This window comes from Dromaius novaehollandiae, chromosome 9, assembly GCF_036370855.1.
Source record: "Dromaius novaehollandiae isolate bDroNov1 chromosome 9, bDroNov1.hap1, whole genome shotgun sequence".
Lineage (NCBI taxonomy): Eukaryota > Metazoa > Chordata > Aves > Casuariiformes > Dromaiidae > Dromaius > Dromaius novaehollandiae.
Window position 1 is genome coordinate 9829425 of NC_088106.1, and position 16021 is coordinate 9845445.

At 37.0% G+C, this 16021-nt stretch overlaps 1 protein-coding gene across 2 annotated transcripts in view; it reads left to right on the forward strand.

Moving 5' to 3' along the window:
* Positions 1–16021, forward strand: part of MFN1 (mitofusin 1) — a 28831-nt gene that overhangs the window by 616 nt on the left and 12194 nt on the right. For both annotated transcript variants that reach the window (XM_064516638.1, XM_064516640.1), the window contains exons 3-10: positions 775–910; positions 3784–3946; positions 4484–4608; positions 6279–6387; positions 9564–9671; positions 10369–10522; positions 10652–10719; positions 15538–15659. In XM_064516638.1, coding sequence (XP_064372708.1) covers positions 775–910; positions 3784–3946; positions 4484–4608; positions 6279–6387; positions 9564–9671; positions 10369–10522; positions 10652–10719; positions 15538–15659 — 985 coding nt within the window. The remainder of the gene's footprint in view (positions 1–774; positions 911–3783; positions 3947–4483; positions 4609–6278; positions 6388–9563; positions 9672–10368; positions 10523–10651; positions 10720–15537; positions 15660–16021) is intronic.

Below are 16021 nucleotides of genomic sequence, written 5' to 3' on the forward strand. Positions count from 1 at the left end.
GTTCAAGAATAATCATTTGAGCATGATGTTTTCAGCTTAGGCTATCAGGAATTTTTAGCGTGTTTGCATATAAAAAGGGCTGATTGAATTATTTAGGCTGGTAACCTAGCCTCCTTTCAGCGAGGGTGAAAACTTGACAGCTTCAGTGTTAGTAGTCCTGCAGTTTCTTTTGCGCAGACGAGGCTAAACAGGTTCTCCTGATACTCAGTATGAAAGTAGGTCATCTTGACAGAGCGCAAAGAAGCGCTGGTTACTCCCTCAAAAGTTGGTAATGCAGCGGAGCACGTGTTGCTGAGCAGACTTGGCCGCTCGTCACTGAGGTTAATTCTGACAGGAGGAGACAGCCCAGCCTGGCTAGCATACCCGAGAGGTCCCAGCTTTCCTTGCCGAAGGAGGCAGGTGTCACTGAGGGTGGGACAAAGTGATAAGCCTGGAACACAGCTCAGTACGATGAAGAAAGTCATTCAGATTCTGAAAGTGTTTCTTGCTGCTTAAATGATAATAGATTTTTAAATCCAACAGTTTTAGGCCGTTGATTCATCTGCAGTGAATTATGTCATGGTTTCACAGGTGCTTGCCTGGACCTGTCAAATGACAAGGGCTAATATCAGGATCTGTAGTGGGGGTTTCTGTTTGTTTCAGTTTTTTACAGCTGTAAAACTAAAATTCCAACAGGTCTGTGTTGGCATGTGAGGAGTGATAATCTATATCTTGTATCCTGGAGGATGTACTGTGTATGTGATTGTTTTTGTGCTATTCTTTTTCCATGTCTAGCAACATACAGGAACCCGGAGCTTGAACACATAGCAACAGAAGATGAACTATCAAAAATACAGGCATATAAGAATAAGTTAGCAGTCATTGGTGAGGTGCTTTCACGGAGACACATGAAAGTGGCATTTTTTGGCAGGTAATGAACAAAATTACCAAAACATAATTTTTTTTTTCTTCTCCTGTCATTCAGGATTTAGTGTCCGTATTTCTAGGTTCTGGATTTAGTGGATTTAGTGTTTCATCATAAAATTTTTTTAAATATTATATATTAAAACATGTTCTCTTGCCTAATTGGTGCTAAATCTTTCTTTGATGCCATCTTGCTCCATCGGTGTAGCTTGATGATATACATCGTGTTACGTGTTTGTCGTTGATAAACTGTATCAATATATACAAAATAATTATTTTGCATAGATCTGCTCTTTGACTAAGGAAGGTCTGAGATTGTTGTCATCTTCTTCAGAATGTATTTTATCTTTTTTTTTAAACTTGATGGTTTTGTTTGTTTCAGTATCTTTGTTTTGCTGGCCTGTTGTTTATAAGAACTTTAGTTTGTGTTTGATCACAAGTGACCGGAAAAACTACTCCTTCAGCTGCTTTTTTTTCCACCTATAAGCAACTGAAGAAAAAATAGGATAACAAAGTTAGAGAAACTTACCTTATTAATCATTAGTTTGCTATATCTATGTGATGATTATTAGGGATGATATATATGTTACTGGCTTAAAAATAAATCTGAATGAAGTTATCAAGCTATGAAGTTATGCTCTTCTGAATCAGTGATTAGGAAAATTTTTAGTTCAGTCTTTCGTGGTGTTACCACAGACTGTCTTATCTTTTGCATATTTAAGTAATATTTCCAAAGTTCCAAGCATTTTAAATTCTCTTCTGTTCCGAAAAAGATATTTTCAGAATTAGAAAATTTTTAATTGTGGTTAGCTCTGGATCATCTGAGATAGATATATATATATATATATATATTAAAAAAAATATAAAATTTATTGTATGTGGCAGGAAAATGGAGTTAAGAAGTAAAGTATTTGTTGCACCCAAAAATAAGTTACTAAATAAAAAAAATATATATTTTAAACAGGTGTTGTTAGGTGCTTAGACATGTGCCTCTTTGGTTGTACTTATATTATGCTTTATTTTTCAGTCTGATCTTAGTGGAACAGTTTTAAGCTTTCCACGAGAAACATTAATTGGGTTTTAACATTTCCAATTAATGTTTGCAGTCCAAAGACTGTGCTCCGATGTTCTTATAAAATTTGGAGACTGCAGAAATAGACTGGAAATCGACGTGACTAAATGCAAAGTGAGATATCAAATTATTAAGTCCTTCTAAAAGACTAAGGTTCCAGTGCTTTCAGATGCTTGTGTGCCTGGTTAGTCTGGTGTCTGTTAGTCCAGTTTGCTCTGGGAAGAGTGCTATTTCTATGGATCTTCATGTTTTAATTTTAAAAATTCCTTAATAGTACTAAGGAAATGTGTACAACAATGACCTTCACTTTGCTAACAGTAGTTCAGCAATTAAAAATAAACAGTCAAAGGACCTGGGATAAAGGAAGTGGTTATATCTGAGCTTTGACATTTCACAGAGTTAAAAGAAAAATGCGTTTACAGCTATGATTCCTGGTAAAGGTCGCTTTTGGAAAGGGCAGGGGTTCAGCACAGGGAAAAAAGAATTAATTAAACTAACTTGGAGATGTGTCCTCAGAACAATCCAGAGTTTTTGAGACAGACGTTTGGAATACATCTGTAAACTATTGTACAGTGAGCACTGAACTGCTCTTCCAGGAGAAGTAGCTCAAAAAATCAAATTACAATCTGTGTTCACTGCACGCTGTTGTGTAATAGTTTAGCCGCAAATCTTTATGGGTGAGGGGTAGAAGGTTAGTGCAAAGTAGGATATTGCTGAGGGTGAACTTCAAGTTCTTGCAAAATTTTGAGCTGGGGAACAGTGCCATATAATCAACAGGGTTTTAGGTTTTAGCTACCTTTTCTTTCTGATATGAGGATAAGACTAAGTCTCATGATTAAAGAGAGCATTTACATTATGAGGATTATATAAAGGAAATAAATTTGAATGTTTTTTTGCAAACTTTCTCATGTCTTGCACTGGAAATCTTCATTCAGTTGAGGATATTGTCCATTAACTTGGTCTGAAGTGTCATCACTGGCAGTGGTGAGAATTCCCAGACAGCGATGCTTTGAAATGTAGCTGAAGGTGTTACTAACCATGCTCCTTTTGCACCACATCTAATGCCTGGAAGACTGTATCAGAAGTAATGGTTCTTTTGTGAAAGATCTGGAAGAGATCAAACAATATTTCTTTGAAAAGTGTAGGCTAAGTGACTTGAGGTGGTAGTTTCATGAGTATTTAAGCAGCCTAAATATTGAGTGCTAGCACAGAGGGTAGTCCTGCTCTGCCCCTAGGCATGCAGACTTCTCACGTCCTCTTCTGGCATCTCTAAATTTCCTTTAGCTTTGTCGTTGGCAGAAACATGGAACTGTTATCTGATCAGTTTAACTGCAGTTTAACCATTCCTTTAAGTTGATCTGAGGCATCATTTTATGCTAGATACTTGTTTTCTGATATAGCAGAGTTGAGCTGGTGTCTGTGCAAAATACTTCCTGTATTTACACGTTATGTAGATATATGATGGTAAAAGCATTCTTGCCAATGCAGGTTTTACTCGTTGAGCCAGTATGCGTTAAACAGATGAAAATGGGCTTTCTTGGTTGGATAGGCAATGTTGGTATCGAGAAAGATTTTTGGAATTGCTATAATTTTATAATATGCTAATATTCAAATTAATTTTTCTTGCACTCCCTGCTCTTTCTGGCAAGCTGTGCCAGAAAGCTGTACTGGCTTGAGGCTATACTACCCAAAACAACTTGCAAAATGTGGGCCTGATGGAGTTAAATGGGGTGCATTCAATTTAAAATAAAGGTATGTTTAATTTTGCTATGCTTTGCTTGAAGTGGTTTTATTTTCTTTCCCTCTAGAACGAGCAGTGGAAAAAGTTCAGTCATTAATGCAATGCTATGGGATAAGGTACTTCCTAGTGGGATTGGCCATACGACTAACTGCTTTCTCAGTGTGGAAGGAACAGATGGAGATAAAGCTTATCTTATGACAGAAGGATCAGATGAAAAGAAGAGTGTCAAGGTATAGTTTCTAAATGATTAACACTGCTTTTCACAACTTCCAATTTTCCAGTTCTCAAAAAGTCTGCCTTTTAAGAATGATTTCAAGTCTTAAAAATATAAGCGTAACTCATTCTACATGTTTATGTTGTTCTTATTCAGGAATGAATGACTGAATAAACAGAAATAAGCCACCTCAAAATTTTTCCTGGGTATTTCAGGGAAACAAATGATGTTGTAGCATGGCATATGTTGAGTGATTTAGTTTTGTAACACTGACAGTAAGTTCTGTTACTTGTTAAAGATTTGCAGTGTGCCTCTAGCTTGGCCCTACATTGTTTAGCTTATTTAATTGCTCATATTTATGTGCTGATGGATATAAGAGGCAAGAAAATGATTCACAAATATTTGCCAGAAGGAAGCATGAACTCTAGTATCCTATTTAAGAAATGTAAATGGATTCTTAAGTGACAGGTTTGCTTGAGAAACAAATTAGGCTGGTTTACAGGCTTGTTTATGGTGCATATTCACGTTTGTCTTCTCTGTCATTATTCTTTAGACTGTCAACCAGCTTGCCCATGCACTTCACATGGATAAAGATTTGAAAGCTGGCTGTCTTGTGCATGTCTTTTGGCCCAAGTCAAAGTGTGCCCTCCTGAGAGATGACTTGGTTTTAGTGGACAGGTATGCCTCCTGTTTTATTAAATGTTTTCTCAAGTAAATTAGCCATGATAATATTTAAATAAGATACCAGTTAACTAACTGTATTTCTCTTTTGGTTATTAGGTTATGAAATTATTAGGAGATCTCTCTTTTTTTAAGAGTGCAGAGTTTGTTCTTTTGTATATACTGCTGCCTGTCATGACTCTGCTGAGTTTGGCCTCGTAACAGTTGGAGCAAACAAGTGTCCTGTGACTGAGCTGAATAAGGGACTAGCTTTTGGCTGTTTTACTTCCTCCTTTAAATCAAAGAATATGGAAACGCTGACAGGGTTGTTGCAGCAACTGTAACCCTTTGGCCTGTCCCCTGTCCTTCAGACTCTTCAGACTGATCAAGTGAAGTGTAAGGAGTCTGTACTTCATATTTAAAAGCTTCCGATAAGAGTTGCTATGCCTAGATTCCAAAGTAACGGTTGCTTTTGAAACACAGTTGTCAGTATGTGGGTTATGTGTGCCTGTGTTGGAACGTTTTTTCTGTAGTTTATGTATTTAAAGGATTCTGAAAGGTGTTGCCCTTGCCTATGTCAAATGTCAGGGTTCATGGCCACTTTGATGTATGAACTAGTAGTATTTTTTGAAACTCTCAGGGGATCTATGCCTAAGATAGGAATCTAGTATAGATTCCTTTGTTATGAGTGCATTTGTAATTATGGTTTCTTCATAGCAAGCCAAGTAAGTTCCAGAATGTATTCTGAGAAATAGTAGCGCTTTTTGTCATGTTTGTGATCTTTCCAGTGGGAGCTTGTCATTATTTTCTTGGATGCAAACTTAGAGCTCATGTTAGTTTTAGTAACTGGAGGAGACCAGCCCACTTGGCAAAAGAAGATGGTATGTTTGATGAACGTCAAAGCTTATGCAGTTGTGCTGTCTCCCCGGGGACATCTGCATAACACAACCTTCTGGAAGCCTCAAAGTGATCCTTGCATGGGTATAATATAAAGCATGATTTGATCTGTGTTGTTTTGCTTGCCGAAGGTGAATTGTAAAGGGAAAAGAAAACAGCTTGGAATCTGAGAAAACTGTGAAGCTGGTACTTGTGAGGAGAAAACCATCTTTTTTACTGTTAAATGGAACAAATTTGAACTGGAAATAATTGAGATGTTGCAAGTATGAGAGAGAGTGCTCTTATTCCTAATTTGTGAATTCCTTATTTGCTGATTTGTGAAAAACTGACAGAGCACTATAGTCTTAAATTCATTTTGATTATGTTATGTTATGCAAACTGTGCATAGACTTAAAACTTAAAAGTAGGTCTGTTTTAAAAAGAAAAGAGGAAATTTATTTTATGAAGAAATGGCCTATTCAGTTGAAATTTAAAACTTGGGAGATGGGGAGGAAGACCATTCTGTTAGACTGTCTGGATTATGTTGCATTTCATGCCTATATTGATCCATATATTTATTCATTTGAAACTGCATTTTGGAAAGAATAGATGGTCTAATGAATGCGCAGTGTTGAATGGTAGTTGATTTTTGTTATGCCTGCCTTATATCTTGAGACTGATGCTTACCTCAAGTTTAAAGCTTCATATCTTATTACAGGACCCTTAGGAAATCCCCCTGTATTTTTATCAGTTTCTAAAAATCAAGTACTCCTTTGCTGGATAATACTTCTTTTTACTATTTTATTCAACAGCCCTGGCACAGATGTCACTACAGAGTTAGACAGCTGGATTGACAAATTCTGCTTAGATGCTGATGTGTTTGTCTTGGTTGCCAATTCAGAATCAACCCTCATGAACACGGTATGATGTGCAATGATTTTTTAAGTTAGATCTTCATTTAAATATTCAGTGGTTCCATAATTGCTTCCAGTAGTCCTTCAGCAGAGCTTCCTTGAATTGCTGCATTTAGATCTTGTGAATCAGATTGGGGCGGGGGGGAATATCCCTTGTTACGGAAATGAGAACCTGGTTTCTTACCAGTTTTGCTTGCTCTAACTTGAGCGTAGACTTTATCTTTTCTGTCTCAGTTTCCCTTTTGATAAATGGAGGAAATGTTTGTCTGGCTTTACAGTTTGTTCATGTTTGTCTCCTGAAGACAAATTTGTATTATCAAGAAAATTAATTGCAAAGTACTTCATATCCGGAAGTTCAGTAAAATATGAAAAGTATGTGAAGAAAATTGAATTTCTGTCCTGTTCCTCATGTGTTCTCACTTCAGAAGAGTGTGAATTCCTGTGTTATATTTTTGTTGTTGTTGTGGACTAGTGCTACAGTTTGCTATCAGTGGTCTTTGTTTTTCCTCCTATGAAGGTGCTAGCAATGAGCAGTCTTTTTGCACAGTTCTGTCCTGCTTGAATATGGAGAATTGAAGATATTTTAACACCTTTATTTTATAAAGCCTAGTTTCAAAAGAGAAAAGACTTCTATATACCTTGCAGCCTGAGAATTGTATGACTCCTAGAAGGAGACCATGTGCAGTAGCCAAAGGAGCTGTTGTGATGCTCAAACTACACAACCAGAGATTCACTTTAATATTGTAGTGATCCCAGGTTTTGACTGAACTAGGTATTATGAATGCAGACAACATTAATTTAAAGTTTCAGTGCTGTTGGAAGTTTGACTGCCAGAATGTCATATAATGCTATTGGGAAATCCCTTTAAGATTTTTATTAAGTAAGCCTACTGTAAACAAATAAAATGCTTATAATTATTTTGAGCATAGTTCTAATGTGCGAAGTGATGTTTCTTATTGAGTCAGTTGTTAATACGATAAAGATCTGAATGTAGGAAGCCAATATTTCCTTGCATTCCAGCCAGTTAGAATGTTTGAGTAGAAATCTGAGAAGCGGAAGAAATGAGTTTAAAAACTGCATTGCATTTTCTGAGCTTGAATCCACAAAGACTCCAATATAAAAGGCATCTGATTTAAAAAAAAAAAAAAAAAAAAAAAAAAAAAGAAACCCTGACAGCATCCAAGTCAGAGAGGATTTGGCACAACTGTAGCTCATCTTCTCCATTATCTTACATGAGGGACACTTTAGATTTTAGCATGGAGGAAATCTAGTAGTTTGCTGTAGTTTGAATAAATAATAAAAAGATTAGGTTTTAGTGAACATTCCACTACTATATAGAAAAATGGAAACAATAGGGACCTGCATGCCAGATAAAATTCAGTTTGGTGTAGTAAAGCAACAGAGGTAAGACCAAAGTTGATTTGGTTCTCCCATTTGCTCGTGCAAATGGACCATTAAAAATAATGTGATATGATAAATGCACAGAACATGTATAGATTGTAGGTCTGCTGGAAGATTCTCTTAATTTTATATTTGTCTGATCCTTAACATTGTAGTCACATAAATGGTTTTGTGCCTTTTTTATTGTGACTTTGGCCAATTTTTTCTTTCCTTGTCAGGAACAGCTGAAAATTACAGAAGATTAAAATAGGTTAGTCTTGCAATTTGTCTGAAGTGTAAAACTCTGATGAGTTTTTTGGATTACCATACCTATAAATCCTTACTTAATACTGAGCACCTTGAAATTGGTAGAATCCAGAGATAACCAATATTCGGGGTATATATTGGAGGGGAAGGAAGGAGATCTTAGTTGTAATTGAGGCTTTGTCCTAGTAACAGCTGTTTTAATATTTTTCCCTTATTTAAAAAGAAAAAAAATCTTCAGCTTGGTAGACATGATTGAACTTGCCTTTAACAATTATGTAACTGCTCTAAAGCATTTGCATTTTGCTTTGCATTGTGACAAATGCTAACTTTTTTCTACATCTACACAAGATTTTCTGTCAGGTGAAGCACAAAGTAACTGCATTCTTGTCCTGCTTGGACATTAGTTTTACCTCTTACTATAACATCTTTGAGAATATTTGGCAGCTGCTACAAAACCATGGATTTTAGCATAAACATGTTTTTTCTAATAATCCCCCATAAATTCTCTTAAGACATGGTTCTTATTTCTGCAGTGGTAAGCTTGTTTACATATACTTGCACCCTGAATGGTGGAGAGTAGCATGTTTCCAGTGTTCTGTCCAGACTGCGTGATGGTGTCCTGCTGTAGATTCAGGAACCTTATGGCAGCAAAGAGATATTTTGTGTTTGAGCTGTGTTGAACAGGGGTTCACTCCGTCGTGGTTCACCCATTATAACTACTGAGAAACAGCACTGAGGGGTGGGAGGTACAGGAAAGAGGCCTAAATATGTTTTTGGGAGCATACCTGTCTTACTTCTACTGCTAAAACATTCAGCAATTGCTTGGGGCGGTGTTATTTTCCTTTGGCTCAAGCCATACATGCTAAAACAGCAAATATAACTTCTTTGTAGTTCAAGCTAACATTATCCAGTTGAAGAATATAGTTGGACGGGTGTTTTTCTGGATGTTGAACCAAATTTGGCAGGATGGACAAGAGTATCATTCAAGTAAGGAAGACCTCACAGTTCTATCCAGACATCTTACTTAAAAACAAAATAAGCAGATACAGTCATAACTTTTTATGTTGCCCTTTTCCTTTCCTTTGTCCCCAACAGCATTTTGGATGTCATACAGCTGCAAGCAAGCTTAATGGAGGGCTAGAACTATCAAAGAAGATTAATTTTTGTGATAAGTGTGTAAGCGCGTGCACACATATATACACAGAGAGAGAGAGAGAGAGAGAGATTTATAGAAAAAAACAAATTTTCTATTCCAGTGTTTTCTAAATTGTTTTGGAAGTTTTATTACTTTGTATCTATTTTAGAGAAGTTTGCAGCATCTTTGATTTTTAGTATTGGCATCAATTTTAAGAGATTTGATCACTTTTGAACTATCATAAGCTGTTTTTGTGTTGGATGTTTGTGATTTTTAATAGTAATGGATTATTTTTAATATAAAACTTTAAAAAAGGTTGTTCTACTTTAAAATCTATTACAGAAGAATGTTTGACTGTTTTGGATGTCTAGGGAATGTTCTGTTTGTGTTTTAATTCTTAGGAGAAGCATTTTTTCCATAAAGTGAATGAACGACTTTCCAAGCCAAACATCTTCATCTTGAATAATAGATGGGATGCTTCTGCATCAGAACCAGAATATATGGAGGATGTGAGTGACTTGATGGCACTTGTTGTTTTCAGTCAGATTTCTGTAATTGAGAACATTGCTTTTCTCGTATGTACGTGTGTGTGTGTACACTTCCAGATGCATATGAGGATGCTAAATTGCCTAGACAATATAGAGAACACCAGATTTGTCTTATTAATAAATGATAAGGTATTTAATCAGGATATGGAAATAACTGCTATTGCTTGTTAGAGGCAAAAAGCAACCTGCAAATGAAATTAGGATATATGCAGGCACGTAATACAATGCAAAGCTTCTTTAGAGCCGCCTTCTTCCCCAATAAGCTCATTTTAAGTCCTCTTTGTATTACCTTTTAGTTCTGTGATGCAGCCTGAGGATACAGATTATGCATGTTAAAGCATAGAGCAGCTGTCAAACGGATCTTTCTAACTGCAGCTTGCCTGCAATAATACTTAGTAGCCTGTGTATAGGGAATGAAGTGGTTACCTCAGTAACTGAGATATCTGACTGGTGTAAATAAAGGCAGTTGTAGAAGAAAATATTTTTGCTTCCAGGGCTGTTTAAATGGTTACAGGCAGCTGCTGCATCAGTAGGATTAGAAGGCATCTGCTGTCTAAGGGTCATAAGCATCTGCTGCACTGTTTCTTACGCTGATGTTCTGATTTGATGATGGCTCAATTTGTGACTTTTTCTCAGGAGCTTTTTACTTTTTCCTCAGGTGCGTAGGCAGCACATGGAGCGCTGCCTCACTTTTCTAGTTGATGAGCTCAAAGTTATTGATCCTGTAGAAGCGAGGAATCGCATCTTTTTTGTCTCAGCAAAAGAAGTTCTGAGTGCCAGGAGACAGAAGGCCCAAGGAATGCCAGAGGGTGGTATGTAGGGATTCTTGCTTTTCCTCAAATACGGAAAAATATCTTATAGCCTGATAAAGAGAAATGTTTAAGATACAATTACTGCTGTGAGGTGGGGTTCTTTCTGTTAAGTTCTCTTACGTTTTGCAGGAGAAGCACTTGCTGAAGGATTTCAAACGAGGTTCCAGGAATTTCAAAATTTTGAGCAGATATTTGAGGTATTTATGGTGGACTTTATAGAGTGCCTCTTTTCTTGGTGCGAAGGTAACTTTTGTTCATGCTTAGCTTCATTTTACTGAACATTACCCGTGTCAAGAAGTGGAGGAGTGTAAGGTATTCAAACCTTGTGACAATTTTGCCTTATCTTTGGTCTCTGTTCATCTGTTCTCACCTTGACTACCATGTAGTAGTTAGAAGGAAGTATTGTTCTATGAAGGAAGGAATCAAAACTGGACTTTTAGCTTGTGTTTTAAGATCTTAACACCAATATAGCCAAAAAGATACAAAAAGAGATGATACTCCTAGAAATTCGTGTATTAGTATTATAACCATGAACTGGTAAAATGTTTGCAGCTCAGTCAGCCTTATTTTGTTCGGAAGCTGTAGCTTTGTAATTAATAGTTGTAATTCAGGATATAAATAGTAAGAAATTCTGTTTCACCAATACAAAATTGAATATTTACTTACATCTTTAAAGTCAGAGTTTTGAAATTATCACCATTATCTACCTCATAGTCCTGACGCTGTGAGCACTAACACTGTTTTTGCATCCTTGCTGCTGTACAGAATCCATTCTTCACCCTCAGTTTAGCTATGTTCATAGCTGGAGTTTACACTTTCTTCAGAAGTAGGATGGGCTAGGCAATTGATTGATTTCTTTTGGCAGAATCTATTTATCTTGCTGAATTTGATAACTCTAATATTAAAGCCATTCCTGGATATCTTAAGGAGACACCTTGGATATGCCTTTATTTTTTTATATGATATGTATTAGCATATCTCGTGTAACGTGAGTCTGAAAAGTGTGGCTGTAGTTTATATACAGCAAATGCTCAAGGCTGCTATTACATGCCTCAACTAGCGATTCTTTGTTACATATATTTAAAAAGGTCAAACTACCTCTGAAAAATATTCTTCTCTTGTGTTACAAATAAGCCTGTTTGACCTAAGGAAAACCATATTATGTAATGATGCATATATAGCAAAACTGTGTTAAAATAATAGCTTGATTCAATCCTGCAAAAGCAAGAAAGTGTCAGTCTACAGTTTGAATTTAATCCTTAACTGCGCTCTTGTCATAGATGACTGAGTTGTTGAAATGACCGGTTCAGATACCTGCAGGGCTTAAGTTCACAGGGCATGACATTTCTTGCTTGTGTTACTAGCCGTCAAACATTCATTTTGTTTGTAATTTTTGTCCTTAGCTTTATAATAGGAAACTCTAAACCGGCAGGAAAAAAGTGGTAACTAAGCTTCTAAATTAATTGTTATTCTTTAACATATTTTCCAGTGTGCTGTACCTAAAGTTCGTTTTACAAAAACTCTTAAAATTGCAATTAAGCACTCAGCAGGATATTCCAAAAGTTAAGATGGCCGTACAGTTTATTAAATTATTTGATGTTAGCAGCGCTCAGCACATCTACAAATCAGATTCCACAGTCTCATGCCAGCCACCAAGATGAGAAGTGTCCACGACAGGGTCACAACCATGAAAAATTTCTTCAGCAGAGGCAGGAATGGAAAACAATTCTGTGGCAATGCTCAATGGCCTAAAACATCTTTTCTTCTTTGAAGTTATCTGTTTCATTTGCTGCCCACCTTCTGACTCTGACAGGGAGGGGAGAATTCTGTAATGTTTTTCCCTGTGCAGTCCTGTTTCTTCCACAGCCATTCATGCTGATGACAGGATAACTGTGTGATTGCATCACTTAATTTAGCACATGTTGTCATACTCTAAGGTTGCCCAAGCAATTAAAATTTAGAATATTTGATGTTGCCACTTATGTCACAAGCTGAAATTCAGGTTTTGTGGGCAATTTCCTAAGTTCTAACAGCGTTTTACTTGCTTGTGAAAGCCAGGCTGATACTTGGTTCACCGGGTCTGAAGTCTTCAGACCTAAAACTCAAATTACTGGCGCTTGAGCTAATACAATAACTGATACCAATAGTATGCTAACAGCAGCTATATTGGCTACTACTAGGGACACGTTTTAGCATAGTATATTAACGAAGAATAGTGTATGTGAAGAAGAATTTTGTGTGATCGGTCTGGGAATAAAAGCCTGATTGATACCCTGCTTTATGCACTGGTAGACCAAGTTTGGGTGCTATATGGCTGTTAGTAGTGTCTAAGCACTTCTGGGGTGTGGGCTAAAGCACTTTGGATTTGTGTGTATTTCCTGACAGGAGCTGCAAGTCCCGAGACTCTGGATTGTGCTTCAGTCTGTGAAAGGGAATGTACGGGAGCACAGATGCTTCTGCCTGTTCCCTTCCAACGCTAATCCCTCCTCTGCCTCAGTCTGTCTTTCTTGCCTTTAGCCCGTTGTCCCTGTTCATGTGCCCTGCTCAATCATTCCAAGTGTCTTGTGCGTTATTTCATCCAGTTCACATCTCTAAGCTGTCTCCTTACCTCACCTATATAAGTGTCCACGAGTTCCGTGTTCCCACTGGCGATGTCTGCTGGTTTTGTTCCTTCCGTCACCCCACTTTTGTCTTCACTGCATTAAAACTGGGCAGCTTCCTCCTGTTTTCTTCCCGGTCAGAGAGGAGGAACTGTTGCCTCTCCAATACTTTTGCATTCCTGATTTTAGTATTAGTACCCTGTGGCTAAGGGCTGCAATTTTATGGGAAAGCCTGTTCGTCCCAGGACTGGTATAAGCTCAGTTTAGCTGGAAACTTTAGAGAACGTAGAAACAACCCTTCAGTGCTAATCTGTTGTGGTATGTGAAAATCTTGTAGCATTTTTGAAAGGCTTGTAACTCTACGTTTGTGTAGAGTTTTGTTTCAGCGCAAAAGGCGTTCCAAACATAGCTGTAACATGTTCTTCTCCAAAGCACAGTGTTGTTAAAGTTACTGGCCAGACTTTAATATGTCTGGAAACACTGCAACCACTTGTTGTAAGCAGTGGTGTAATTAAGACTTTAGAGGTGCATTTAGCAGCTTTAACAAGTGATGTTACTACGTATGTCAGCTGTATAACAACAGGGAAAAGGCTATGCAGTCTATGGGACCTTTGGGTCAAGTTAGTGGATTGTCAATTTTTATCTTGTGGAATAATGACGAATAATGTGTGTGTTTTCTCTGAAATTTTAGAATGAGATGCACAGAAATACCTTGTCAGAATGATGAAGTAGTGCATGCCTAGTGAACTACATGCAGTAGTTCTCAGTGGATATTCTGTATAAAAACAAAAACCGTCCTGCCTCAGGTCATAGTGTTTGACAAGTCACTTCATAAAGCCGGTAACAGAAATGGGCCGAGGGGAGTGAAAGAGGGAGGCAGAGTAGAAGAGGAATTCTGGCTACAAACTGAAATAAGTAACACAGCCTGAATTAGTATACTATTGCAGAGTCTTCTGAGGGTACCTGGGAATGTAATAAGCTGTGCACTTAAAGATTATCTTGTGGTACTGAGAGTGGACTGCAAGGTAACTGGTTTTGGTTAGGCTATTGAAGCTTAGCTTTTATCTTTGTTTTGATAAATGTTTATTTATAAACTAATAGCGAATGTGCAGCTGTCTTCCTCTTATCTTTTCCAGTCATATAACTAACCTTTGTGTTTTTTCTAGTGCTCTAACTTGGATTTTCTGATTGTGTTGTGAGTGACTGTCATCCTTTTATCTACTGCACACTAATGCTTGGGAAGACTCTTCCCTCTGTGTCTAGTCTAGCTCTAACAATGTGCTGATATTTATGAAACTCTGGCCTTTCATTGCTGATTTCTAGATCTGCTTCATCGAGGAACAGGGGATATGTTTAACCCATTTTGTTTATTTTGTTTTGATCTATTATTCATAGATGGTAAAAATTTGTTGTTGCAGAGTATATTAAGGTGATAGGCAAGTCTTTTGAAAGCCACCTACCTGCTGTTTGTGCTGTGAAAGGTGCCCCCACAGCCTAAAAACAAATACAGACCTCCAGCTCTAGTGTAAGGAAACTAGGTGCTTGCTTTCTTTCCCTTGAACACACACATACACACAAGATATTGCTAATATGTGGTGACTTAGTGCAGCGTGAACACCCACGCTGTTTAATTGGCCACATCTCTCATTATGGGCAGTTGCCTAAAAAACTGCTAGGTCTTAATTTATGGTTTATCACAATCGATTTGCTGTTGCCCAAACTGAACATTTTATCTTTTCAGTGTCCTGTAACTTCTGAACCACTGTCCAATACTTAAGATTGCAGATTGATTAGAAATTTTATCTTTAAAGTATTCTCTGCTAGTACATTTAACATTTCAATAATCTGCAAATGAGCAAATATTTTTTAAGAACTACTTAGCAACTTTTATATCCTGTGAGATAATCCTTGTTTCTTATTCCTAATTGTGTATTTTTTCCTGGATGGTCAATATTGACTTTATCAAATTTTATTGACAAACTACTTCTTGAAACTAAGAATATTTATTGCAACAAAGGAAGCTGAAAGTAGGCAATACTGCCAGCATTAATTAATTATTCTATAATTCCAAAGAGATAATTTGGAAAATTTTCTGAAGAGCTAGACTTATCTAGATAAGGTAAGAGCTAGACTTACCTTACTTAGGCATCTGAGTTTGCTTTTTTCTTTACACTGTTAATTTATTTTAAAAACCTATGCACATTACTGTGAATGATCACGAAGGTACAGTTTTGCTGCTATAGATCCATTTGAAATTTCAGTTCCGTTGTCTTTTGATTTTTGTGTTCTTTCTCCCTTTTTATTTCCCATTGGTTTAAGTTAATGATAATAGCAGCAAGTGCTTTCTGGCAGTGAAATTCCTGAAAGTGTTGATATGGAATTGCAGTAATGTGTTGTGGCTTGGGCCCCTCGCAGGAGTGTATCTCGCAGTCAGCCGTGAAAACCAAGTTTGAACAGCACACTATCAGAGCTAAACAGATAATAGATACTGTGAAAAACATTATGGACGCCATAAACGTAGCAGCAGCAGAGAAAAGGTAGGTTGGTTGGAGGGCTGTTTGGTGTTGGTTTGTCCAGATGCTCTAAAGAGCCATTTCTATGGTGGTGATTTTCTTGGGCCATTATGGACTGTAAAATTCACTGTTCTCAATTGGTAAGAAATAGAGAATTTCCATGGTTTGTCAGTCTTACTACTATTCACTTGCACCACTCAGTCTTGTCCTTGGTCTGTGATTTATTTATTTATTTATTTATTTTATGGTGTTCTTAGTTTATTTTATTATTCTTCATTATTGACTTACAGTTACAAAGGCAGTCAGAGGGTTTTAAAATTGGGGTTTTTTTCAAAACTGTTCCAGATTGTAAGTTTTTCTAGCCATAGCCAAGATTCCATAAATGA